General features: G+C 52.3%; 10 protein-coding genes across 10 annotated transcripts; 5 read left to right on the forward strand and 5 right to left on the reverse strand.

Moving 5' to 3' along the window:
• Positions 1-189: 189 nt before the first annotated feature.
• ASPZODRAFT_71397 (hypothetical protein) lies at positions 190-4,003 on the reverse strand (the record flags this gene model as incomplete). The annotated part of the gene is made up of 3 exons (XM_022729746.1): positions 190-891; positions 964-3,362; positions 3,421-4,003. The coding sequence occupies 3 exons, from the start codon at positions 4,001-4,003 to the stop codon at positions 190-192; spliced, it is 3,684 nt and encodes a 1,227-aa protein (XP_022579111.1).
• Positions 4,004-4,273: 270 nt separating this feature from the next.
• On the reverse strand, positions 4,274-6,276 carry ASPZODRAFT_134686 (hypothetical protein). Its single transcript, XM_022723601.1, has 5 exons — positions 6,178-6,276; positions 5,964-6,117; positions 5,611-5,897; positions 5,197-5,542; positions 4,274-5,126 (listed from the first exon to the last, which is right to left on the reverse strand). Exons 1-5 carry the CDS (start codon positions 6,258-6,260, stop codon positions 4,395-4,397), a joined length of 1,602 nt encoding a protein of 533 aa, XP_022579112.1. The 5' UTR covers positions 6,261-6,276; the 3' UTR covers positions 4,274-4,394.
• A 367-nt stretch (positions 6,277-6,643) lies between these two features.
• Positions 6,644-9,815, reverse strand: ASPZODRAFT_134689 (hypothetical protein). The gene is given in 4 exon segments (XM_022723602.1): positions 6,644-9,415; positions 9,478-9,623; positions 9,639-9,645; positions 9,699-9,815. The coding sequence occupies 2 exon segments, from the start codon at positions 9,571-9,573 to the stop codon at positions 6,725-6,727; spliced, it is 2,787 nt and encodes a 928-aa protein (XP_022579113.1). The 5' UTR covers positions 9,574-9,623; positions 9,639-9,645; positions 9,699-9,815; the 3' UTR covers positions 6,644-6,724.
• A 1,913-nt stretch (positions 9,816-11,728) lies between these two features.
• Positions 11,729-13,052, forward strand: ASPZODRAFT_153520 (hypothetical protein; the record flags this gene model as incomplete). The annotated part of the gene is made up of 7 exons (XM_022725980.1): positions 11,729-11,797; positions 11,868-12,014; positions 12,069-12,173; positions 12,230-12,511; positions 12,559-12,614; positions 12,683-12,828; positions 12,892-13,052. 7 exons carry the CDS (start codon positions 11,729-11,731, stop codon positions 13,050-13,052), a joined length of 966 nt encoding a protein of 321 aa, XP_022579114.1.
• Positions 13,053-13,255: 203 nt separating this feature from the next.
• On the forward strand, positions 13,256-14,094 carry ASPZODRAFT_27259 (hypothetical protein; the record flags this gene model as incomplete). Its single annotated transcript, XM_022728087.1, has 2 exons — positions 13,256-13,301; positions 13,403-14,094. The coding sequence occupies 2 exons, from the start codon at positions 13,256-13,258 to the stop codon at positions 14,092-14,094; spliced, it is 738 nt and encodes a 245-aa protein (XP_022579115.1).
• Positions 13,910-15,697, reverse strand: ASPZODRAFT_160692 (hypothetical protein). Its single transcript, XM_022726482.1, has 5 exons — positions 15,508-15,697; positions 15,377-15,441; positions 15,116-15,318; positions 14,439-15,061; positions 13,910-14,381 (listed from the first exon to the last, which is right to left on the reverse strand). The coding sequence occupies exons 1-5, from the start codon at positions 15,647-15,649 to the stop codon at positions 14,143-14,145; spliced, it is 1,272 nt and encodes a 423-aa protein (XP_022579116.1). The 5' UTR covers positions 15,650-15,697; the 3' UTR covers positions 13,910-14,142.
• Positions 15,698-15,816: 119 nt separating this feature from the next.
• On the forward strand, positions 15,817-18,180 carry ASPZODRAFT_134691 (hypothetical protein). The gene is made up of 3 exons (XM_022723603.1): positions 15,817-15,879; positions 15,942-16,040; positions 16,097-18,180. Exons 1-3 carry the CDS (start codon positions 15,858-15,860, stop codon positions 18,049-18,051), a joined length of 2,076 nt encoding a protein of 691 aa, XP_022579117.1. The 5' UTR covers positions 15,817-15,857; the 3' UTR covers positions 18,052-18,180.
• A 189-nt stretch (positions 18,181-18,369) lies between these two features.
• Positions 18,370-20,891, forward strand: ASPZODRAFT_168323 (hypothetical protein). The gene is made up of 2 exons (XM_022726864.1): positions 18,370-18,474; positions 18,535-20,891. Exon 2 carries the CDS (start codon positions 18,587-18,589, stop codon positions 20,729-20,731), a length of 2,145 nt encoding a protein of 714 aa, XP_022579118.1. The 5' UTR covers positions 18,370-18,474; positions 18,535-18,586; the 3' UTR covers positions 20,732-20,891.
• Positions 20,892-21,136: 245 nt separating this feature from the next.
• On the forward strand, positions 21,137-23,475 carry ASPZODRAFT_698498 (hypothetical protein). Its single transcript, XM_022729608.1, has 6 exons — positions 21,137-21,292; positions 21,343-21,527; positions 21,602-21,689; positions 21,742-23,011; positions 23,066-23,183; positions 23,239-23,475. The coding sequence occupies exons 2-5, from the start codon at positions 21,405-21,407 to the stop codon at positions 23,181-23,183; spliced, it is 1,599 nt and encodes a 532-aa protein (XP_022579119.1). The 5' UTR covers positions 21,137-21,292; positions 21,343-21,404; the 3' UTR covers positions 23,239-23,475.
• On the reverse strand, positions 23,255-23,850 carry ASPZODRAFT_18186 (hypothetical protein; the record flags this gene model as incomplete). Its single annotated transcript, XM_022727177.1, has 2 exons — positions 23,255-23,664; positions 23,730-23,850. The coding sequence occupies 2 exons, from the start codon at positions 23,848-23,850 to the stop codon at positions 23,255-23,257; spliced, it is 531 nt and encodes a 176-aa protein (XP_022579120.1).
• Positions 23,851-24,184: the final 334 nt, after the last annotated feature.

Consider the following 24,184-nt stretch of genomic DNA (forward strand, 5'->3'; position numbering starts at 1 on the left):
AGAGAGAACGTCGATTGCATTCAGAAAAAGTAGCCCATTAACACCGACTCAGCCATTAGAAGCTATAACTATAAGCTATATAGCTGTTAGCACGTCACTCTAGATCAGTACAGTAAGATCAACATATGCAGCCGAAATGCAACTATAAGAAGAAAAAGAAGACCCCATTCACGAATTCCCACAGGAAGCTTAGAGAGCTTCAATCGCCTTGAGCAACACTTCTAACCCCCTCTCACTTATATCATCATTGCTCTGGGCACCGGTCTCGCCGGGAGACTCCCGGATCGCCCAGGCAACATCGCTCAGCCAGCCCAAGCCGATGAGTCCGCCGCCGCGGCGTCGCTCCAAGCTTTCCTTGAGCCGACTGGTATGCTCCCACTGCTTGGCGGCGACCTCGGCCCGCTCGATGACCTTATTCGAGATGCCGCACATCGACGCGCAGTGCATGCCGAAGCTGCCCTCCGCCACGCCGGCCTCCAATTTATACAAGAAGGTCACGCGCCGCTCCTCGTCGTCCACGTGGATGCGCATGCGTTTCGGGGCGATCTCCGGGTGGCCCTCGAATTCCGCCGCGAGGGAGTGGTAGTGCGTGGCGAAGAATCCCAGCGCTCCAATGTGCGTCGCGACGTGGTGCAGCACCGCCTGCGCAACGGCGACTCCGTCATATGAGCTCGTCCCGCGGCCCAGCTCGTCGAGAATCACCAGCGACCGGGGCGTCGCCTCGGACAGAATCTTCTTCGTCTCGGATAACTCCACGAAGAAGGTCGACTGCGCGGCAAAGATGTTGTCGTTTGCTCCCAGCCGAGACATGATACGGTCGACTGGGGTGAGACGTGCCGATTGGCAAGGGAGGTAGCAGCCGATCTGCGCCATGATAACAGCAACGCAAGTCTGGAAAAAAAGGTTAGCATGAGAGTTTGGGCTAGTAAACCAGGAGCAATGAAAGAGCGAAAGATCACATACCATGCGAAGAACTGTGGATTTTCCGGCCGCGTTGGCACCAGTGAGCAAGTCGATATTGGGCCGCTCCCCGCCCAGCTTCACATCGTTAGGGATGAAGTCTTCCACGGCAGTGATCAGACAAGGGTGACGCAGCTCCTCGAATTCCAGGACGCTACGTTCGTCCTCAACGAACACCGGCCGGCAACTCGGTTGGCCAAGCGACGATGAAGCTTTGGCCAAGCTGATCAGGCAGTCAAGCTGGGCGACTATCCGCACAGCAGCAAGCCAGGTCATGTAACTCTCGTCAAATCGCGCATAGAATCGTCCAGCAACTTCCTTCACAATCTGACTGTGTGTTTCCTGGGCCTCTTGCAGCTTGCGGATGAGGGACCGCAGCTCTGGGAAGTAGTATCGCTTCACCTGCTTTGTGGCAGACATTTGGTCCCAGTGCTTTGGGACATTTTTCACCTTGATCGGAACCTCCAGTTGGTAGATTTCCTTGCCGTTATCGCGGTAGCAGATGGCGGTTGAGCCGAGCTCTCGACGGTGTTTCTTCAACAAGTTATCGAGTTCCTGGTGAAGTTCCTCGATGTACCCCTGGGAGCTGTCGAAGTCTTCTTCGACGCCAGGCTCCGGCACCAAGATGCCGTTCTCCTTGGCCTTGGCGCGATCGAAGGCGGTCTTCCAATACTCTAGCAATAAGCTCATGTCGGGCATGCCGTTGATAAGCTGGCCAATAACGCCATCACCAGAGCCACTTTCCTTGAGCAGGCTCATGGTGTAGTCTATTTGCTCAAACCCTTCCAAGACCCGCACAAAGTCCTGTGCCCTGCAGTTTCCGGCATGGACTCGCGATATCAGTCTTTCGAGGTCCGGCATCTTAGCCAGGCATCCGGAAAACTGATCACGGATGCTCGAATCGGCGTTGAGAGAATCAACAGCGTCGAGCCTGGCATTGATTTTCTGTTTGTCCATAAGGGGGTGGCATACCCATTGCTTGAACATTCGCTTTCCAAAGGGCGTGATGCAACGGTTCAGAAGCTGGAACAAAGTTCCGTCTATGCCACCGTCGAACGAATTGGCAAAAACCTCGAGGTTGATCAGAGTTTGGCCATCGAGGACCAGGCTGGAGGCCTTCTTGATCGGGTCATACCAGGTAAAGTTGCCGATGGTAATCAGGTCACGGTCCAACTTCAACAGTCTGAGATACTGCACCAAGGCTCCGAAGGCGGACATGACCAGCTCCTTGTCACGGGCTGCCCGCAGAACCTCTGGCCACGCGGTGAGGTTCTCGTCATCTTCGGAGACAAAATACTTGCTGGCGTCAAGCTCCTTCACCGTGATATCAGCTTCCCAGAACTCCTTTCCGGGCTTCATATGGTTCCAGATGGTTGTCGGGCCAGTGTTGTTCTTAAGGATACGCATGGCTTTTTGCGATACGGTAGACTTTTCCAAGAGCAGTTCTTGAGGGCGAGTCTGGGCGACAAAGGTTTCGAATTTGGTCATGTCGACATCATCAACAAACTCAGACAAGAAGAACTGGCCTGTCGCGGTGTCGACAAATGCCAGGCCAAAAGCAGGAAGCTCATCGATAATTGCTTCCTTGATGGCAACACAGTAGGTCGACATGTCATCCTGAAGCATTGACCCTTCAACGAGAGTTCCCGCTGTCAGAACGCTGGCCAGTTCGCGTTTGATGACTTTGTCCTCTTTGGCGTTGCCCTTCTTACCATCTCTTTCGCGCATCTCTTTACCGAGAGCAGACTCGATCTGGTCGACTCTGGCGATCTTGAAGCCTTTGGCGACGAATTGGTTCGCCCAGTGGTCCAGACTCATTTCCGGAACACCCACCATGCGCATGTTGACGCGGTCAGTGAGTTTAAGATCGAATAGCTGGTGGCCAATGGTGGCATCGTTTTCATATAGCTCGTAGAATTTTCCCTTCTTGAAGAATACAACCGTATCCCAGAATTTCTGCTTTATTTCCCAGTACTGCTTCTCGAAGGGAGAGAACTTAGACCATGCCAATGGTGGGATATAAATGGTTCGAGGATCGTAATCCGGATGGTCAGGAGCGTGGCCATCCATGTCCCGAAGATTGGCAAGCCAAGGATACCTGTCTTCAGGCTCTCTGACATGTGCTTTCTCCTTGCGAGTGCTTGACGGCGTCTTCGGGGCTGCAGGAGCAGCCGGTCTGGCCTTGCGTGGCTCCGAGTTCTCGGGGTCGTACGCCCATTTCAAGGCTGTTCCAGTCGAGGCCTCTGGGAGTTCGAGATCCAAATCACCATCGGGAGATGGAGGGACAGGCTGGTCAGAAAGTGAAGTCGACTTGCGAACAGGCTGCTGTGCTGGTCTCTTGCGCTTCTTTGACGGTCTGGCTTCCTCATCCGAATCGTCCGGAACAATAAAATCCTCCATTTCTATCCACCAAATCAGAGCAGGTTCCCTCTCCCTTGAGGATTCAGCTGGTAAACTTACCATCGTCGGAGTATCCAGCGTCTCCATCTTTCTGTTCGAATTCCTCATCGCTATCGGCAGACAGTTTCACTCGCTTGTTTGCTTGACCTCGGGCAGCGTTTTTCCGACCGGGACGGAATATCTGTTCATCATCATCTTCGCCTTCCGAGTCCGACTCAATATAATTGACCTGCTTCTTGGCTCGGCGAGAAGGTGAAGTCGACGCCGCGTCAGCCTTGGGCGTCGTCTCTGTCTCTTGTTCCTCCTCCCCCTCCCCCTCCTCTTCCTCCTCAGGAATGATTAGGTCACTACTCGGGACGGGGGTCAGATTCTGTGCGAACTTCGCCGGACCTTTCTTCTTCTGTGCCGAAGATGCTGTTGTTGTTCCCTTGCCCCGGTTCTCCGACACCCGCTGTGCCGGCGAGGACGCAGGGTCCGCGCTGCGAGCTGCGTTCGACGGCGTCGCAGGGGACGACTTCTGGAAGAACCCCAGGATAGACTTTTGGTTCTTCATGTTCTGCGTGCTGGATGTGGATCGCTTCAGGGCTGCAGAGGGGGGCGTCGCCGTCGCGGTAGCTGGGGAGGATGCAGTTCCTTTGGCCATGGTGACGAGACAACCACGACGTGCTTGAATATAATCGCTCAGCTCAATAAAAGAAACTCAATGAAGCATGGCTTGAAGAGAGACAATCTGATTGTATAGAACAGCAGTGCTTTGTGGAGATGCCCGGGGTGATCGGAGGAAAAAGGGACGTCAATCCAGGCGATACGTGATACGCGTCGGACGCGTTTAGTGGTTTTGCGCCCTTTCGGGGAAATTGGTGCCTCAGGCGTCAATCTCGGAAAGGTACTTTTTCTGTTGACATAAAAGATTGTAGGTGAGAAATCCTTGATATTCTACAATGCTATGGCCTTCTCGCTATATATTACACAGGGAATAGATGGTGGAAAAATACAGGAAGATTGGGGAGGAAGAAAGGGTGTCTCACTCTTCGTTACTGTGCAGCATCCTGCACCGGTTCTTCCGGCTCAGCTTCTTCATATCCAGGAGCCGTCAGCCCCTTCTGCTTGAAGTCTTCGTCGCTGATGATCTTAACGATCTTGTACTTCCACTTGCCAATCCGGAGGAGTAGCAGGTCGTCCACGATGAAGGTTTCGGTCTTGGAGGCTTCCCATGGCTTGATGGGCGTGAAGGACATGCTGTCGGACATGGGGCCGGTGTCGCCGGCGCGACTGCCGACGTAAGCGCCGCTGTTCTGGATGATGCGGTGGCCTTCGCTCTTCGACGCGACCAGGCCGGCGGAGTAGAGAATCTTGTGGAAGTTCTGGTTGTAGACCAGAGAGCGAGGGAGAGTTACGTGGGGGGCGGGCATGTTGGCAAAGTTGGTCTGAGGGGCGTACTCGTTGCCGGATTGGGGATTTGTGAACCCGGAGACGGGGGAATTTTGGTGACTAGCTGGGGGGCTAGATGGTGTTTTCGGTAGAGGCGTCGGTTCTGCCTTGGAGTTGCGAGGACGGAACAGCGAGCGATGTTGCATGACGACAGCCTCTGCTTCTTTTTTGCCATGGATCAGCTCCACAAATTCAGCTGCAAGAGCCTGCTGGGCAACGCGTTGGGAAGGGTCCTGGTTCTGTGCCTCCATGATCTTGCTGATTTCTTCCAGAGGCAAGAAAGTGAACATCTTCAAGTAGCGCTCCACGACATCATCGGAGGTACGATGGAAGAACTGTACTTATGTTAGATTGAAGACATCTATCAGAAAAGGAGAAAAGGAGAAAAGCGAAATTAAGACATGCCTGGTAAAGTTCAAAGGACGAGGTCAGATCCGAATCCAGCCAGATGGCATTCCCGGCAGACTTGCCAAACTTCTCGCCGGAGGAAGTGGTCAGCAACGGGGTAGTGATGCCCATAGGTTTGTCCATATCATCGTCCAGGGGATTCCGGTTGATCTCATGCATGGTGTTCTTGCTGATCGCCTTGATCGAGTCCATACCGAAAAGGATGTTGCCAAACTGATCAGAACCTCCAACCTGGACCTGACAGCCTTTCCGGAATAGAATCCACCAGTCCCATGCCTGCATGAGAGGATAGGAGAACTCTGAAAAAGCCATGCCGTCGCCCTTTGTAAGTCGTGCCTTGACCCTGTTCTCCACTGTCAGCAACTCTAGTCCGTCGCACACACTCCAAGATATCACAGGTTTTGAACTGACGTGTCTCTGCCCAGCATCGGACCGATCCTGATAAATTGACCGAGTTCTCGCAGAACCTCGACAAAGGGCGTCTTGTTCCACCACGTGTTATTGTTCATCAACGCCCGTTTCCACACCCATTCCCGCACGTACCCATGTCGCCTGCCGTACGTCTCGATGCTCCTGCTCAGCTTCTTCAACTGAATATGCATGCTCATCATGTTTGCCTTGCGCACGGATGATTCCACTGGCGCTCGTCCCTTCATCCGACCGGAGGGATCGCCGATCTTCGATGTACTGCCACCGAGCTAAAGAAAAAAAAGGAATCTCAGCCTCTGCCGTCTCCAATAGATAGGTATCGAAGGCAAACATACCAGAAATGTAACCGGTAGCCCCCAAACATATCCCCACGCGAGAATCATAAAGGGCAGCATGTGTCCGACATGTAGAGACGGCGCCGTAGGATCAACACCAGCGTACATCCCGACTCGCTTCTTCGTAAACATCTGGTGGAGGACATCGCGTTCTCTTTGATGATAAGTCAGCTAGGCATTGAATCAATCGCAGAAACCCAGGATTTCAACGCACCCCACCACGCTATTAACCAAGCACCGCTCCTCCAAATGCTCCAGGAAGCTCTTTCTCTTCCCCGCCTCGATCTCTTTCCCCATCGCCGTCCACTGCTCCTCCGCCTCCTTCGTCCTCCGAATGTGCTGCTGCGTGATCATCCGCTTCTGGAAGAGTCCTGCCATACCACCGACTGCGTATCCCCCCGCTTGTAACGGTAAGAGTAAAGGTAAGCGTCTCGTCGTCAGGGATGCTGCCATTGATGGGATCGAGTGGCGGCAAGCTGCGCGCGGCAGCCTGCCTGCTTGTAACGACATGAACAGCTGGGAGTTCACAAATAATTAGACCTTCAATTAGATCCAAGAAGAGATACGCTCAATTGCCGGCTAAACAGCTAGGAATGGCTGGTCAAAGGATCTGTTGGTTCTTTGCGGACTTTGGATTTTTCGGAAATTTACGTGGAAGCTTTTTTCTCGAATCGGTTTAGCGCTATCTTATCAATAGTACGACAATCTATTATTGTAGTCAATCAACCATCTAATTGCAGTATATAATAGATGTACTACTTCTATCCGACAAAAACTTGGACAAACACTTCATTGCTCCACCCAGGATCGAGTCCCAGCGCGTTCCACGCCCCCAGGACATCGACGGCAAGCACCTGTCCGTCCTTGCTGACCGTCTTGCGCGGGACGGGCTGGCCAGAGATCATGACCATGAACTGTTTGGCGATGCTGCGGTCCTGCAGATCGGAAAAGTAGATGCCCAGTCTCCCCATTGCCTTGAGGCTGATGTCGAAGCGGAGCCGCCCGTTCTCGACCAGAAAGATGTCGGAGCTCACCAGAGCAGCTGCGCCGGTCATCTTGTCGAGTAGACCTAGGATCGCGACGTGGGTTAGTGTTGAGCTACCTTTGCTTGTTTCTGTTTCTGTTTCCGTTTCTGTTGTGTTGGAGCCGTCCCCGCAGCCTCGACTGCCCTTGAGTGTGAACGAGCGGGTTGGATACGCCGTCAAGATCTCCCACGCGCCGGTACCCAGCGAGACGGCGATTAGCGAGTCCGGTGCAAGCGGTTGCATTCGGTGCGTGATGCGGCCGCTGGTATGTGCCCGGACGATATACGACTGGCGTTGGTCCGTCGACGTTGTTCTCTCGTGGATACCCGGGAAATCGATCAGGGGGATCATGCACCCTGTCTCGGCCGAGTTGATATTGAACAGCCCCATGATCCCGCTCCCCGTCCGGGCCCAGCCTGTATAGGTGCCGATCCGGAGCAGGTTCCCTTCGTTGTAGCCGTGGTACACGTCGAGCGTTCTCCCGGCGATGCTGGGTCGAAGGGTCACCGCCTTACCGTGCACTGTCTGTGCGGTCATCTGGTGGATGACGTCCAGATCGTGGTTGCCAGGCTCGTCTGTGATGTAGATTGGCCCGCCCGAGACACACCGCGCCGCGGCGTGGAACGCGGCGTACGCATGGCTGGTCTGGAACATGTCCCAGTCCGGCACTACGTTAAGATGCCGGGTCAGAAGGGCGTTGTGTGCATTGCAGAACACGTGCCAGGGGTGTGAAGCCGGGATGTTGGGGAAGAAATCGTCAGAGTTCCGGAGCAGGATGCTGGGTCTGTTCATCGGCAGCTGGGAGTGGAAGATGGCCTGTGGGAACAGCGACATGCAGGAGATCGACCGTGTGCTGAAGTGTGTCAGGGTGGCGACGGTCCAAGCATCCTGATAGGCCTTGGTGAACCTCCTGCGGTCTTCTGGGTCTTCCAGCAGATCAAGGAAGAACTGCGCGTCTGTCTTGACTGAATCGATCCCGACAGACGAAAGGTAGCTGTAGAAGTCGTCGTAGAACCGCGACACATCGTCAGGATCAATGGCCAGTATCTCGCCTCCGGCCACCGGATCTTTCACTCGGACCTGTTTGGTTTTATAATTGGTGGCCAGCTCTCCATCCGGGGAAATCCCGCCCCAGTATCCCATGAGGGCATGCCAGACGGCGACGTGCTCAATGCTCGGCTGGACTTGACGGATCGACTGCACAAGCTGCTTCAGGCCTCGGGGAAAGGCGTCAGCGTTTGCTTCAAACCGCATCCAGCCACGTTTGAACTGTGAGTCATCTACGTCGCGATCCAGAGATTGCCAATTGTCGTCAATGATCAGGTTAACGATCTTGATCCCGTGGGAGTTCAATACCTCCAACGCGTTCAGGATCTTCTCTTCCGTCAGCTGCTGGCCCAGAGCATTCCACGTACAGTAGGTCAGTCCATCGAACCATTCCGTCATCCATTGTGCCCTGGGATCTTCTTTCTCCACTATTACAACATCATCGCTCGTCGGCGAGTCTGGGATAGTGGGTTCTTCTTCGACTTGAATCTGCAAGGGAGTTTCTTCCTCCGTGTCATATGGTCTGACCAGTTTTCGGGCCTCATAGATAACCGCCCCCAGTGCGACTTCAAAGTCCTCTGCAACAGAGACCAGAACCTGGAACCGGGATCCTTCTGTACCGTCATTCTTTGCATGGACGACGATGTCCCCCCTTTCGCCCGACTGGAACAGCGTCAAAACATCATCGGTGCCTGAAACCGCCAAAAGAACCACATGGACACCGTCTGTGCGGAGGAACGAGCACAGAATCGCATCTTCCGACAGTTTGAATTTCTTTTTTCCATGTCTCGGCGCCAACCAGGGCGTCCACAGCCGTACCAAGGCGAAATACCTATGCACCGACGACGGTACCCCTAGGGAGATCTTTTTGATACTGGATTCGTCTTCTTTCGCCCCATCCACTGCTCCAGATAATTCCCAGAGAAGAGACCCCGGCGCTTCGCTCTTGCGGGACTCGATTTCCACATCGTACGAAAGCTCGTCGATATATTTCGCCAGGTCCTGTCTAGACGACGATGACGAGAGGACTGCCTCTTCAAAATGGGGTTGCCGAGGCCCGAACACCAGCTCACCATCTTTGACGGCTCGCTGCTGGTTCGCCCACTGCCACTTCTCGTCTGAACCCGTTCGATACCTTACTGTGAACTGCGCACTGCCTGCAGAACGAGGCAGGGTGATCTCTTCGGCGAACACATGTCTCCAGTATTTGTACTCTGGGTCAGAAGTACTCAGTAATGGAACCAGGGCTGCATCGCGTGGTTTCAACGGCAGAGCAGTCCACTCCGTACTCGAGCTGGTGGTCAGATTGTGCCAGATCTGAACCTCCCATTCTTGCTGGGGGAATGTGCTACTTGATTCCAGTACGACTGTAAAGCGCAGCTGGAATTATCAGAGTAGTGTCGCCTTTTGGAAGAATTCAGATACAGAGAGAGACGGCTTACCTTATCGTCGTCGTCTGACTTGCAAGCCCTCTGCCTGCGAACAACCGTCACCTGTTCCAACGGCGGATAAGAGGATACTCGGGCGAAGAGACTCATCTGAGCCGGCCGAATGAATTTGACCTGGGATGGAACCTCGCGGTTCGGTCCAGCAATCGGATGAGTATTTGTCTCTTTTGTGGCGACCTGCATCGGACAGAATATGCGTAGTACCTACTAATTGTTGGATGAGGGGTAATATGCGGTAGGCATAGGATACAGGCCAATAGATCAGGTCTCAACAGGGAATCTGCTTCAGATATTGTTAGCAGAGATAGATTAAACAGAACACTTTACATTCAGCCAGAATATCGGTCAGAGAAGAAGTGAAGGGGGGTTTAGAGTGTTGCCACGATGATGATGCATGAACAACAGTCGGAGGCGGTGACCGCTTGTTGGCGAGTAGAAGTTATTATTATATTGCATTCATGCTCTCAAACTACTTGATATAGATTGTAGAATATATAAATCTATAGTAATAGATGAAGAGTTGTCGTAATTGACTCGATACTAAAAATGGCTCATATATTTCTAATGGATATTGATACTTCGATACTATTCAAGCATATAGCAATAGCATGGTTCCAGACTATATTTTTTATTTAAGATAAATAGTGGCATCATACTTATTCTATACCTATATAGTAGATAAAGAAACCCATACTTAAATTGCGGCTGTTATAGTGTGATAATTCTATAAGCATTGATAAGTGCTACAGGACAGTAGACTTGGCCACAGTAAACGTTCCTAGAATTGTAAAGAGAATCTCTATTGTCAATAAGAAGACACATGAACAATAGAAGTAGCAGGATACTGAAGGAGAAGGCCTCTTATAGTCTCCTCAATGGTTATAGGCCACAAAGGCGCAATATCAACCGAGCTCGAGCAGGGCTATATATGGGGATAAGACCAGAGTCTGAGCAGACTCGAAAAGGCGTCTCGCAGAGACGACCCTTTAGTGCTCATAAGCCCTACTAAGCGTAAAGAGGCAGCCTGCTGGTTGCCTACCCTGATACCATATTCGCAGGGGTTTACTCTAGTTGCTAACATGCTCTTGGAATGAATAGCCTGAAAAGACATAGAGATAGGCACTACTATCGATATCTTGGCTACCTATCCTCTATTACTCTCTAGTATGTTTCCCTTCTTGACACGCGGTCTGCTGGCTTGTTGAGGTGCTGCCTCCGTTCTTCGAGTAAGGTCAAGTCGTCGTATTTCTCGAAGGGAAGTTTGGGAAAGGAAGATGCCTCGTAGGAATCGAATCGTCTCACGGTGTCCAGTCCATTGTTCACTAGAAATTGCTCTCACTATTAATTAGCCAGGAGAATAGACACTAGAGATAAGGTTTCTCGGGTTTGCCTATTTCTGAAGTTGTAACTGACGGTGAATTCTGAAGTGCAAAAACAGACTCTGAAGAAGAGTGCAGGTAGAATAATGGAATCGGGAAGGAGAGGGAAATACAGCTTTAGGACTAGGGCTACTCTGTGGGTACCTTCCGGATTAGGGAGTCATGTGAATAATGGCACCTGACAAGCTGGTATAGATTCGGATGCCTGAGGAAGCCAACCTGGTAGGCCAGGAAGCAGTTTATATGGTCTTCTTTCCCTACTTTATTCTACCCTATTTCTTCTTCTTCTTCTTCTTCTTCTTCTTATCTGAATAGAATTACTTGGCTCCAAGTACCACAACTTACCTAGCAACATATAAATCTTGAATACGGTCAGCTAGCAGGACAGAATCTCCTTTCTGACTTGATATTTGACAAATGCTAACTGTATAGATATTAGAGTATTGACCTTCCAGTCTCTCCTTCACCTAAATGCCTAGAAATAAAGATCCAAAGCAACAAGTTATTTACCTAGCCAATGGAAGTCCAACAATGTCCAGAACAATCCATATAAATTAGCTACATATAGACAAGGTATTCTCGGTGGGTCTACAAGGAGAATGGTGTCATCTCACAACAACATGAGCTGCTCGCTCGGCAGACAAACGCAATCCTATTGTCGAGATTCAGCAAGACGGGCGAGTGGATTCAAGCGCGCTGGCTTACGACTGGATCGTCGACGCTCATGAGGGGTAAAGGAATCAATGAGGGGCAGTAGTAGCTGTAGTATTCTGAGGTAGTATTAAAGAAGGATATCGCACAATGCTGATAATCCAATCAAACCAACTGCTCTTTTCAATCCCTGGGTGTTCAAATCATCGATAAGCATGTCTCTTGGAAGGAAGTTCAAGCTCAACTCGGGGTACGAGATTCCAGCTGTTGGACTGGGAACTTGGGTACGCTTCTTCAAGTTAACACAAATCGAGGATTGACATTGTTGCTGATGATAGCTAACTCCCCCTCTAGCTCTCGAAACCCCACGAAGTCGAGAATGCCGTCGAGGTCGCTCTGCGCGCTGGATACCGTCATATCGACGCGGCTGCTTGCTATCAGAACGAGAACGAAGTAGGGAACGGCTGGAAGAAGTCTGGCGTGCCTCGCGAAGAAATTTTTGTAGGAAATTCATTCAACGACATCTCAATGGATTGGAAAGTGCTAATCTGTTAGATCACCAGCAAGCTATGGAATACTCACCACCACCCAGACCACGTCCAAGAGGCCGTTGACAAGACTCTCCAAGACCTTCAGACCGACTACCTTGACCTCTACCTGGTCAGTACCTGGAAAATGTAATAACAATAATAATGATTTCTAAGTTGTCGCTTTAGATTCACTGGCCTGTCGCATTCGAACACACCAACGAGACCCTCACTCCCATCGACCCCAATACTAAGAGGTTCCGCCTGGTAGATATCCCCATTGCCGACACCTGGGCTTCTCTGGAGAAACTGGTTGCATCGGGCAAACTGCGAAGCATTGGAATCAGCAACTTCACCGTCGACAAGACCAAGGAGCTTCTCAAGACGGCCAAGATCCCTCCGGCTGTCAACCAGATCGAGGCCCATCCGTACCTCCAGCAACCAGAACTAACCGAGTTCTTGAAAGAAAAGGTACGGCTTGTTTGAATAGAGTCTACTGGGGTATACTGATTAGCTAGAATATCCTGCCTGTGGCCTACAGTCCCTTGGGTAACAATATCTTCGGGCTCCCTCGGTTAGTAGAGAGACATTCCAGTACCCGAGATAATGACGCAAAGATCAGGGCAAAGCTAACAGTGGTAGTGTCGTTGATGACCAGACAGTGAGCCAGATTGCCCAGAAGCTCAACAGAGATCCAGCTGCCTTGCTCATCTCCTGGGCCATTCAGCGAGGGACCGCCGTGCTACCCAAGAGCGTCACTCCCTCGCGGATCGAGAGTAATTTCCAAGGTTATCATCTTTCTAAATCTTATACTCTTTTTTTTTCTGTTCCATTCAAACTAAGGATTATAGATTTTGTCATTCCCGATGCTGAATTCGAGGCCCTGAACAATCTCGACCGTGCAGAGCGTTACAACTACCCATTCCGCTGGGGGATTGATATCTTTGGAGAACTTGGTGCTGACGAGGCGGAGAGAAGAGCTGAAGAGTCGGCTGCCAAGCAGAGGGCATAATACAATTATTACTCTCTATACATTGATGTAAAAGTGCACGAGCTTAGACTCATGGTTCGCCAGTTGACGGTTGAGAACAAGGCGGAACGGCAAAACATTATCTGAGTTGAAATAACGCACAACCTATCCTTGCACATACCCATGCAAAGTATTCTTGCAACTCTTTTAGTTTAATATAATTACTCTAGTACCATATATTTTCCATGTCAAAAGAAGGCCGAGTGAGCAAGTCTCGAGCGCGGAAGAAGGGTGAGTCTAGCAACAAACTTGTTTGTATATTATTACATCAAGATTTGTGATTCAAACCATTCGACCCCTTTTTTTATCGTATTCAAGGTCTAACTATCTAGATAAACTCCCAATCGTCGAGCGCACGAACCAGCTCTCTCTGGAGGAATTCATCTCGACCTACTGCTCTGAGAGCAAGCCAAAGGACAGCAAGCACAAGGACGAAGACAGCAAGAATGAAAGGGAAGAAGACTACAGAACAGAAATATACACTTCTGAAACACTACCAGGAGAGATTTTTGAGAAATGTTTCCGTCTGATCGAGTCGACTTCGTCAAAGACATACCTCGACTCCAGCATTGGGTGGTCTCCTTTGAAGAAACGCAAGGAAATGAAACTGCCTGATATGCGATACATAATCCTACAGCCGCATTCACAAGATACCAGTTCACTGACAGATGGGCTCTCTGAAAAAGATAACGACTGTGATTTCGGCTTCCTTTCCTTCATGGTCACGTACGAAGATGGCCAAGACGTCCTCTACTGCTACGAGATCCACCTTTCCCCTGCCGCACAGGGCAAGGGGCTAGGCGAAATGCTAATGAAGACGTACGAGGATATCGGCCAACGCATCGGCCTGAAGAAGTGCATGTTGACTGTCTTCCGGGTTAACGAGGGGGCGAGACGGTTCTACGCTCGGCTGGGATACGGAGTTGACGAGTACTCGCCTCCGCCGCGCATACTGAGGAATGGCACTGTCAAGGAGGCGGATTATTTAATTTTATCGAAAAGATTGGAAACGAGAAGCGCATGATGTTCTTTTGAAAAGAAAAAAATAGAGAAATGGTAAATTATGCTTTAGCTAGATCTGTCTTACGTCCTTCCCTCGCATGTCGGGATTCTCCTCCTCCCATTCATCGCGGAGGGCAGCAAACATAGAGTCGGCGACTAGGATCGACAACCCCAGGCTCCAGACAAGAGTGATTGCGTAGAAAAAGTTGGCGTTGCCTGACCCGGCGTAGATCCAGAGGTGGTGGAAGACAGGGCCCAGGACGGTCGCGTAGAGTAGAGCGGACACGGCGAAGAAGGTATATCGCATTACTGAAGATTAGTAAACAAATGGAGCCAAAAATCTTTTACCGAGGATAGGAATCTTACAAGGGACGAGATGACGGTATAGAGGCAAGAGGGCAAAGTAGAGCGAGATGTCGGAAATACTAGGGTAGGGCTTGAAGATGGCAAAAATGCCTAGCAGCGAGGTCAAGACAAAGAGCGGCTGTCGACGCAGTCGGACAGTCAGGCCACCAACGTACCCAGCCAGATGAAGCCAGAACACGCCCAGGAAAAATTCCCGGAAGGAATCGAAGATCTCGATGAAAAAGTACCACCAGAGCCCAATGTTCGGAGTGAGATCGGGGACTAGCAGCTGGAACCCGTACGTTGCCGACACGAACTCCCAGAAGTCTCCGATAATCAGGTACGAGATAGCGAGGAGGCCGGCCACACTCGCTAGAAAGACTCCGAAATTTTGTAAGCCGAATAAAGCAGTACTGGGTGCGACCTTGCTGCCAGTTGCATGTCGGTCGTAGCACAACAGCACGAGGGGCAAGAAAAGAAGCGCCGGATAAAGCGAGAGGTACGATGCAAGACCCAGCGCGAGCATTGCGTTGACGCTATTGCCGCTGACAGCGTTTGACACCGCATACAGTATAGCTGAACTCGTCAAGACGCTCGTGGGCCGACCCAGGCATGTTGCAATTGTGAAAGGATTAAACAGGTACCTATACCGTCAGCATTCATTCTGGATATAGCAGTATCCTCTTGGCCATGCATACCAAGCAGCAATGGCCACACCGTCCCATCTGATATTCTTCCGACTCGTCGAGTGTAGCCTCCCCACTACCGACTGGCCCGAGTCAGCAATCGTGATCAGCGCATCGGCATTGAGGATATCGATCAACGCATAGAACACGATCTGTGGCAGTCTGTAGTCTCGTACACTCGGTAGTAAAGCGTACAACGGTAGCAGCAGAGGTGCCTATACACATCACTAAATCAGTCCGGCCTTACTCTGGGAGACGAGCGGGAATCCTTACCTGATGGAACACCCCCCCATCATACGGCGACACATTCCTCGTATACAAGAAGAGACCTTCCTGTACTAAAACAAGCCATTCATCAGCCGAGAAAAAAAAAGAAACCCGATGCTCAAGTCCCAAGCACTTACGTCGCTTGAAGCTGTTGACTGGTGTCGACACCTCCACGCGCCCTGTCAGCAAGTCAGGCAGACTGGGGAACACAAAGAACAGCAGCAACCGAAGAAGAACAGCAGCGCTGAAGACAGCCGTCTTCCTCCGGTCCACAGGCATTCTCGTTTGTTCGAACCACGCCCAGCTCCTCCATGAGTCTCTCTCTCTTGTTGTTCCAAGGACAGTTGGTTCTTTCCAATGGGGAGTCTCCGCCGTGCACGGGCCACCCGCCATCTTTTCCCTGCGGGAGAAAAAAAAAGTTTCGATAACTTTTCTTTCCCTGCGTTATCAGCAGAGGAGATTCTGACCACCGCAATTTATCGCCAACATGGGGAAAATAAAGAAGAAGGGTAGGCTAGAGAGAGTGGGAGATGGAGACGGGAAAAAGAGAATGCTGATTGCTTGTGAATAGGAACTTCTGGCCAGGCCAAAAACTATATCACCAGGACGCAGGCGGTGCGCAAACTCCAGATTTCTCTGCCTGATTTCCGGAGATTGTGTATTTTCAAGGGTAAGAATGGGTTCTGTTTGTGTATGTGCGATAGTGCATGGCTGATTTTTTTTAAGGTATCTTCCCCCGCGAGCCTCGGAGTAAGAAGAAGGCCTCGAAGACTGCGACCCCCAGCACTACCTTCTACTACACCAGGGACATCCAGTATCTGCTCCACGAGCCTCTGCTGCGCAAATTCCGGGAGCAAAAGACGGTTGCGAAGAAGATTGCTCGGTCTTTGGGACGTGGAGAAGTCGGAGATGCCGCGCGGTTGGAGAAGAATCACGCCCCGAAGCTGTCGCTGGATCATGTCATCAAGGAGCGCTACCCGACGTTTATCGATGCTCTGAGAGATCTTGATGATGCACTGTCGCTGCTGTTCCTGTTTGCGAACCTCCCGTCGACTGCTCATGTGCCGCCCAAGACGATCGCGTTGTGTCAACGCTTGTGCCACGAGTTCCAGCACTACCTCATCACCACCAACTCGCTTCGCAAGTCGTTTCTCTCGATCAAGGGTATCTACTACCAGGCGACAATCCAGGGACAGGACATCATGTGGCTGGTTCCCTATCGGTTTGTGCAGCGGGTCAATGGAGACGTCGATTATCGGATCATGGCCACGTTTGTCGACTTCTACACCACACTCTTGGGCTTTGTCAACTACAGACTGTATTCGTCGATTGGTATCATGTACCCACCCAAATTCGACACCCGCAGCGATGAAAACGGTGCGGAATTGGCAGCCTTCACCCTTGAGGGCCGTAAGATCGGGGAGACTCCCAAGGCGATCGAAGCCGGTAGCGGCACCAAGACCAACGGTGCGGCCAACAAGGAAGTGTCTCGCGAGATTCAGGCCAAGGTTGACAAGGTGATCAAGTCGGCGGGTTTGGACCAGGTCAAGGACGGTGAATCCACCGAGAAGACTACCGAGGAGAACACCGAGGAGATCGACAGGTTTGAGCCTACCGCGCCCGAAGCCGATACCCTCCCCCAGCCGGATCTGAGCGGCAATGAAGCCGGCTCGCTGTTTTCCCCCTTCATTTTCTACATCTCCCGCGAGGCCCCTCGCGCGCCGCTCGAGTTCATCCTGCGCGCCTTCGGTTGCAAGGCGATCGGGTGGGATGCCGTGCTTGGCGATGGCGCTTTCACGCACGACGAGACAGACCCTCGCATCACCCACCAGATCGTTGACCGTCCTCAACTTCCCGAGTCCTCTCTGCCTGCCATCCCTACCAAGCCCGAAGACGGCGCCGGCGCTGTCCAGAAGGTCCGCCCCGGAACCCGTATTCCCGGCCGCACCTACGTCCAACCGCAGTGGGTCTGGGACTGCGTCAACGAGGGCAAGCTCCTCCGGGCGGATCTCTACGCTCCTGGCACCACCTTGCCTCCTCACCTGAGCCCTTGGGTCAAGCCTAGCAAGGGTGGCTACGATCCTCGGGCCAGCTTGGCCGAGCAGGAGGAAGAAGGCGAAGCCGAGCTTGCTGCCGAACTAGAGGACGAAGAAGGGGACGAGGACAGTGACGAGGAGATGGAAGACGCGGCTGAGACGAAGAAGATTCAAGCCGCCGAGGAGGAGGATGACGACGAAGAAGACGATGATGATGAGAGTCTGAACGGCGGCATGGATGTTGCCGGCACTGATGATGACGAGAGCGGCAGCGAAGAGGAGGAGGAAGAAGAGGAAGAAGACTTTGGCGGGTTCGAAGAAGAGGCCGCCTCTGAGTCTGAGGATGAGGAAGAGGCCGCCCGCTCCCAGCACCAGAAGGAACTTGAGGCTGAGGCTGCGGGTCTCCCTTTCTCGTCCACCAACGGGGCCGCGGGGGGTGCCTCCAAGAAGAAGTCCTCGCAGGCCAAGAAGCTTGCCGCCAAGAAGCGCAAGGAGGAAGAGGAACTCGATCGGCAGAAAATGATGATGAGCCGCAAGAAGCGCAAGCTGCTTGAGAAGATGATCTATTCGAACAAGAAGACGTCCGACGAGGCGGCCAAGCTGCGGTCGAAGAGACGCAAGATCGAAAAGGCCGCGCAGGCATGAACAAAAACAAGACGATAAAAGTTATAGAAGACTTCATTTGATATCCCTGCTGCCTCTTGAGGGACTTGTATATGATTCGGCGTCTGGTAATAGTATTAGTAATGGATTTTTGTCAAATTTCTTTCTAAAGACTGCAAAGAAGTAGAAATATCTTCATCTTCCATCCAACAGAAATATTAAAAGAGGGTTGAAACTTCTCAAGACTGGAAGAGTCTGACGGCGACTGCGTAAAACAGAATCACGTGACCTGTAACTATTTTGAATCTTTCCAGCGTTCTCTCCCCTGACGTTTTTCTTCAGTAATTTATCAACAACTCCAGCAAGGCGACCACGGTCTGGCTATCTATATTATCTCTCGAGGATCTATGAGAGTGAAGATCAATTACTTCAGTCGAAATGGAATGCATTGTACCGTTGTAGCAGGTGCGTGATGTCTACTACTCGTACGGAGCACCAAGTAACCAGTGCTAACGGGCTCCATAGCTGCAAGGGAGAAAATTTACAGATATTAAGTATCTATATATATGCTCCAGACATGTCATCACCTAGTTCCAGACGCTCAGCCTCGCAGTCTCCACGGTATGATCCCTTTCCGTCTGGGCAGCCGTATCGATCTATCTTTGGTGGAGCGAGCAGTCAGGGTGTAGTGGAGTTGGAGCCGTATTCCCAGGTGGGAAGTGAGGATGAGGAGGATGAGGATGTCGCTATGGATGGCGTTGTTGGCGAGGATGATGATGACGCAAGCTATCGGGATTCCAATGATGATTCTGAGCATGAAGAGAAGATGCAAAGAGATATTGCAAATCCCTCTACTGCAGGACAGCCGGATGCGGGGATGAATCGGTCTCCGTCTCCTCCTGCGTATCGACCAAATAGATTCCGGGGCCCGGAATCCACATGGAGAAAGCTGACGCGAGAGGAAAGAGAGAACGCACAGGCGCTGGAGACGATCCGCGCCAGGGATCTCGCGGCGCATCTCTACAACGCGTATGCTTTGCGTGTGCGGGCGCGGAACATCGCACGCAAAGCAGCCGAAGATGATGGCCATCGCCGCCGAAATGAAGCCGAGTACTTTGCCCCTCCGAAGCGGTGGACGGCCTGGCCGATGCCTGCGGGCGAGGTGCCCAGGCTAGACGAGCACCTGCGAAGAGAGGAGGGCGACGCCTGGACGATCCGGATGCAGCCCGATGTGCGGCCGAGTGCCGAGCTGGAGGAGACTCTGATGGCTGTCATGCAGAAAGCAGCCAAGGAGCGGTTTGAATCAAGGACATGGCAACCCCGAAAGTCAACGTTGATACCGGCGTCCAAGGGACGAAACAGACAGATCATTAGCACCTCGCAGCCAGAAGACGGGGGCGGCGAAAGCACGGGTTACGATGCAGGGAAGAGCGACCCAGAGCCAATGGGCAGAGATGAAGAACAACAACAACAAGTTGAGCTACGCCCCGTCGTGCAGGCGGACGATGAAAAGTCCGCGCAGCAGCTTCGGCCCTTGGCGCGCAGGGTGCTCTCGCGCTTCGATACGCTGCTGCTCAGTCTTCATCGGGCTCGCAAGGCGGCCATGGCTGGTGACGACGGATCCGCGAGCGAACGACACACCACTGATACCGACAGCGTGGTATCAGGTGCTTCGTCACCACGTAAACAGAAGAGAGGGATATCGCAGGACAAGACCGAACGGAGTCAATCGCGAGGCCGGAAGCGTACCCGCCGCACGTCCTCCTCCCGCCGGACTGCCAGCGTTCATTCCCAGTCTACCAGACTTGCCTCGGTTTCTTCTTCCCGACCACGATCTACATCACAGCATTCGTCCCGTTCGCGTGGACGCTCAACCAGTCGGGCAGGTAGACAGTTTCGCTACGGTTTACGAGACTGGAGCGATGTGCTCGGGCTCGCATCGATGACTGGCTGGCCTGCTGACGTGGTGATGCGGGCTGCCAAACGCTGCAGCGATCTGTTTGGGGAAGACATGGAGTTTCGGACATTAACCGAGGGAAGGGTCCGGCATGTGCAACGACAGGAGACATGGGCGTGGGAATACGCGAGCGAAGACGATGATGACGACGACGACGACGACGACGACGACGGAGATAGCAATGACGACGACGATGCTCTATCGCTCCCCCAGACACCCTGCAGAGGAGAATCAAAAGTAAGGCGACGGCAATCCCATTCTCGAGCAAATTCCACAGCATCCTCCCGTCTAGGGAGTAAAGGCAAGCAAAGAAAAACCCGCCTGCTGTGTCCCATCACATCATGCCCACGACACCTCGACGGCTTCTCACGCAGATGGAACCTGAACAAGCATCTAAAGAGATATCATTCTATTCCTTCCCATGCGATTGAGGGTATCAGTTCCGCTGCTGCTAGTGCAGGGGGGAGCGATAACTACGAAGATGACCACGACGACGACGATGATGATGAATACGACGATGAAGACGAGGAAGAAGATGGTGATGATGAAGATGATGAAGATTCACAACAAGAACGACGCACGCCACAGCTGAAAGGCAAAGGCGAACACCGCAGGCAGGATATCATCTGTCCTATCCGGTCGTGTCACCGGCATACACATGGCTTCTCGCGGCGATGGAATCTCAACCTTCATCTGAAGCGAGTCCATCCGAATTACGTCAACAGACAGGCTGAACGAGCGAGGTCTGTGGCTAGTGCTACATGAGGATATGGCCATAGTGTTCTTATATTGTACCATTACAGGCACCTCCAACACTCTTTGTACATAAGAGTTCTCAGCGAGAGCTAACCCTAGGGTTTCCTCAACCTAGATAAACATCAATCAATATGACTAGTCATTCATAACAGTTATATTATATCCTGGTGTGACACTACCTTTACCATGTGCTATGAATAATAGAAGTACATTTTTTCTGCCATAAATATAAGGCAGTCAAACTTTACTGATTCTCATTGGTCAGTCTCCCCGAGCTCAATCCCAGCTCCCCATTGGCTGCATCCGCCGAAGCTCATCGCCAACCTGAAGCTGCTTCTTCTTGTGTCGCTGCAGGCATTGATATAAAGCTCCGTGTCTTGCAAGGGTCTGTGGCAGCCTTTAGCAGCTCTCTGCTCTCTATATCCAGTCGAACATCTCCTCTCTATATCTAGTTCCTACCTACTACATATTACATAGACCTTGCCTTTCAATACTCGACGTTATCGCCCTGACGTAACGCCCGGAACCTGTTATCTGACCCCAGCGATCGGTAACCACGGCCAATCTCCAGCTCTTCCCCTCTTTACTCCGATCGGATCCTTCGTGATTTTTTTGTGTTTTCCCTCGGGATATAAAAGCTACCCCTCTGTGCATTTTTGTCTGTGGTTGTCTGAGTGCAACGATGCAAAGCCTTCTCCGTCCCGTGGCTCGCCAGTTGTCAAGACCCAGGCCAAGGTATCCGTTCAAGATTCCTGCGACGATTTACGCTCAGAGATTATATACGATGGGGCATACGGTTCCTCCGGTAGGTTCTGATCCTGAAAGGGGAGAAAGGGGGAGGAAAGGGGACAAAAAGGAAGAGAGGTGCTGATTTGACAGCTCAAAGATAGCTCGCTGTTTATCGAGAAGGCGTTTGTGAATGGCGAATTCGTCACGGCCCAGTCAGGCGAGACGTTTGAAGTGCACGGTGAGTCAGTCACTGGACAGATACTGATTTATTCCTGTGTCCTGATGAATAGACCCCGCCTCTGGCAAGCTGATTGGAACATGTCCCGAGTTCACGGCTGCGGACACGGAAAAGGCCATCCAGGCCGCCAAGGAGGCTCTCCCCGAGTTCCGCAGGACGCTGGGACGGGAGCGTGCCCGGATGCTGCGCCGGTGGTATCAGTTGATGGTTGACAATGCGGAAGACCTGGCGACGCTGATCACATGGGAGAACGGCAAGCCGCTGGCCGATGCGAAGGGGGAGGTGACGTATGCGGCCAATTTCTTCGAGTGGTTCAGCGAGGAGGCCCCGCGGGTGTACGGCGACACGATCCCGTCCTCGGTGGCGGGCAACCGGGTGATGACCATCAAGGAGCCCGTGGGAGTGTGCGGCTTGATCACACCGTGGAACTTTCCCGCAGCGATGATCACCCGCAAGGTCGCCCCGGCCCTGGCTGCGGGTTGCACAGTGGTGGTCAAGTCGCCCGGCGAGACCCCCTTTACGGCCAACGCGCTGGCCGAGCTGGCGCGGCGCGCGGGCATCCCCAAGGGAGTGGTCAACATTGTGACGGCGTCGAAGAACGTGGCCGAGGTGGGCGAGGCCATCACCACGCACGAGGACGTGCGCAAGGTCTCGTTCACGGGCTCGACCAACGTCGGCCGCCTGCTCATGAAACAGGCCGCCTCGACCATCAAAAAGGTCTCGTGGGAGCTGGGCGGGAACGCCCCCTTCATCGTCTTTGATGATGTCGACGATCTGGACGCCGCCGTCGCGGGCGCCATTGCGTCCAAATTCCGCAGCTCGGGCCAGACCTGTGTGTGCGCGAATCGCATCTACGTGCAGCGCGGCGTGTATGACGAGTTCGCCGCTCGCTTCGTCGAAAAGGTCAAAGAGTTCAAGCTCGGCGCCGGGTTCACCGAGGGAATCACCCATGGGCCCGTAATCCATTCCCGCGCCGTGGATAAAGTCCACAGCCATGTGCAGGATGCGGCGAGCAAGGGTGCCGCCGTCGCCGTCGGCGGCAACAAGGCCCCGCATCTCGGAGCCAACTTCTACGAGCCCACCGTGCTGACAGGCATGACGCGCGACATGCAGCTGGCCTCGGAGGAGACCTTTGGGCCCGTCGCGGGCCTGTTCCCCTTTGACACGGAGAAGGAGGTCGTCGAGCTCGCCAATGCCGCCGAGGTCGGGCTGGCGGGATACTTCTTCAGCGGCAACATCCGCCGCATCTTCCGTGTCGCCGAAGCGTTGGAGGTCGGCATGGTTGGCGTCAACACGGGTCTCATCAGTGACGTCGCATCTCCGTAAGTTTCTTCTTCTCCTTATTATCCTCTCACCAATCGTTCTAATATCTTCAGGTTTGGCGGCGTCAAGCAGAGCGGATTCGGCCGGGAAGGCAGCAAGTATGGTATCGACGAGTTCTTGACGATCAAGACGGTGACATTTGGGGGGATGAATGATCCTCTGCAGTCATAAGTAGTTGTTAATGAAGGAGACTACTAGTTATCACTAAAGTAATAAGATACAATAGGAGACAAGACAATAGACTAGTTACTGGTAAAAAAATTCGTCGCAACTGCCGGCTTCAAGCCAACTTCCTTCTCAAACGCCTCCAGATCATACCGCATACGAAGCCAGTTACTCAGATTCTTGCCATTTGGAGGAGCGTATTTGGCCGGGTTGAATCCCGCCGGCTGCTCATACAGGAAGAAGACGTAGCGGTGCGGACCACTGCCAGGCGGGGGGGCAGGACCGATATAATTCGCCACAAAGGGGGTATCCCCCGAGTTCAAAACCGATTGTCCGTTTCCCTGGAGCTTCAGACCGGGCTGTTTCCAGTGAAGAATTGGGCCCAGGATGTTCAGGGAGGGGAAGGGAGCGTCAATGTCGAGGGCTATCACGAGGTAGGTATTTGACGGCGTGCCTGTGAAAGTGAGGGAGGGTGCTTTTTGTGCTTCTATCGATAGTCAGATGTCTCCAAATGGTAGTTGCTAGTTAACTATAATTATTCTATTGTCTTACCTGCTCTAGGGATGTAAAGGCCTGGAGTGACGACCTTATCTCCGAGCGTCAGACCGAGCAGTTTGGACTCGTCGCTCTGGCAGGCAGTCAGGTAGGCCTGAATGCTGCGATAAGAGGGCATGTTAGCTGTACACTGGATATAATAAGAACTGCTTGGGATCAATTGATGAATATATGATGAAGATCCTACTATTATTGTCTTTACTTTTATACTATCCAATTCTACGGAGTTAAGCTTCTATCTCCACTTGGCGGGCGAACTTCAGCCCGTGTCTCATTTTGGCTAGTGCTTTCCTACTAGGTAGTTATAACTAGTTATATCTTGTAACTAGGTACCTTGTTATTTAGTAGTTAGTTAGTAGTTGTAGGCTCGAGTTACTGGTTGCCTATATGTATGTAGTATAGTACCTAAGACATATGTAGTACTGTACTGAGACTCCTTAGAATTCATCATA

Source organism: Penicilliopsis zonata (assembly GCF_001890105.1).
Source record: "Penicilliopsis zonata CBS 506.65 unplaced genomic scaffold ASPZOscaffold_13, whole genome shotgun sequence".
NCBI classification, from domain to species: Eukaryota; Fungi; Ascomycota; class Eurotiomycetes; order Eurotiales; family Aspergillaceae; genus Penicilliopsis; species Penicilliopsis zonata.

Excerpts from the sequence above, each read along its gene's own strand:
- ASPZODRAFT_134686 (XM_022723601.1), bottom strand. The coding sequence starts at position 6,260 with ATGGGGAAAGAGATCGAGGCGGGGAAGAGAAAGAGCTTCCTGGAGCAT. Across the intron at positions 6,118-6,177 it reads TTGGTTAATAGCGTGGTGGG|AGAACGCGATGTCCTCCACC; the intron begins GTGCGTTGAAAT and ends TTATCATCAAAG. Across the intron at positions 5,898-5,963 it reads GGCTACCGGTTACATTTCTG|CTCGGTGGCAGTACATCGAA; the intron begins GTATGTTTGCCT and ends TTTTTTCTTTAG.
- ASPZODRAFT_134689 (XM_022723602.1), bottom strand. The coding sequence starts at position 9,573 with ATGAGTCTCTTCGCCCGAGTATCCTCTTATCCGCCGTTGGAACAGGTG. Across the intron at positions 9,416-9,477 it reads AGTCAGACGACGACGATAAG|CTGCGCTTTACAGTCGTACT; the intron begins GTAAGCCGTCTC and ends TGATAATTCCAG.
- ASPZODRAFT_160692 (XM_022726482.1), bottom strand. The coding sequence starts at position 15,649 with ATGCCTGTGGACCGGAGGAAGACGGCTGTCTTCAGCGCTGCTGTTCTT. Across the intron at positions 15,062-15,115 it reads GGTGTGGCCATTGCTGCTTG|GTACCTGTTTAATCCTTTCA; the intron begins GTATGCATGGCC and ends CTGACGGTATAG. Across the intron at positions 14,382-14,438 it reads ATACCGTCATCTCGTCCCTT|TAATGCGATATACCTTCTTC; the intron begins GTAAGATTCCTA and ends ACTAATCTTCAG.
- ASPZODRAFT_134691 (XM_022723603.1), top strand. The coding sequence starts at position 15,858 with ATGGGGAAAATAAAGAAGAAGG. Across the intron at positions 15,880-15,941 it reads GGGGAAAATAAAGAAGAAGG|GAACTTCTGGCCAGGCCAAA; the intron begins GTAGGCTAGAGA and ends GCTTGTGAATAG. Across the intron at positions 16,041-16,096 it reads GAGATTGTGTATTTTCAAGG|GTATCTTCCCCCGCGAGCCT; the intron begins GTAAGAATGGGT and ends ATTTTTTTTAAG.
- ASPZODRAFT_168323 (XM_022726864.1), top strand. The coding sequence starts at position 18,587 with ATGTCATCACCTAGTTCCAGACGCTCAGCCTCGCAGTCTCCACGGTAT.
- ASPZODRAFT_698498 (XM_022729608.1), top strand. The coding sequence starts at position 21,405 with ATGCAAAGCCTTCTCCGTCCCGTGGCTCGCCAGTTGTCAAGACCCAGG. Across the intron at positions 21,690-21,741 it reads CGAGACGTTTGAAGTGCACG|ACCCCGCCTCTGGCAAGCTG; the intron begins GTGAGTCAGTCA and ends CCTGATGAATAG. Across the intron at positions 23,012-23,065 it reads ATCAGTGACGTCGCATCTCC|GTTTGGCGGCGTCAAGCAGA; the intron begins GTAAGTTTCTTC and ends TAATATCTTCAG.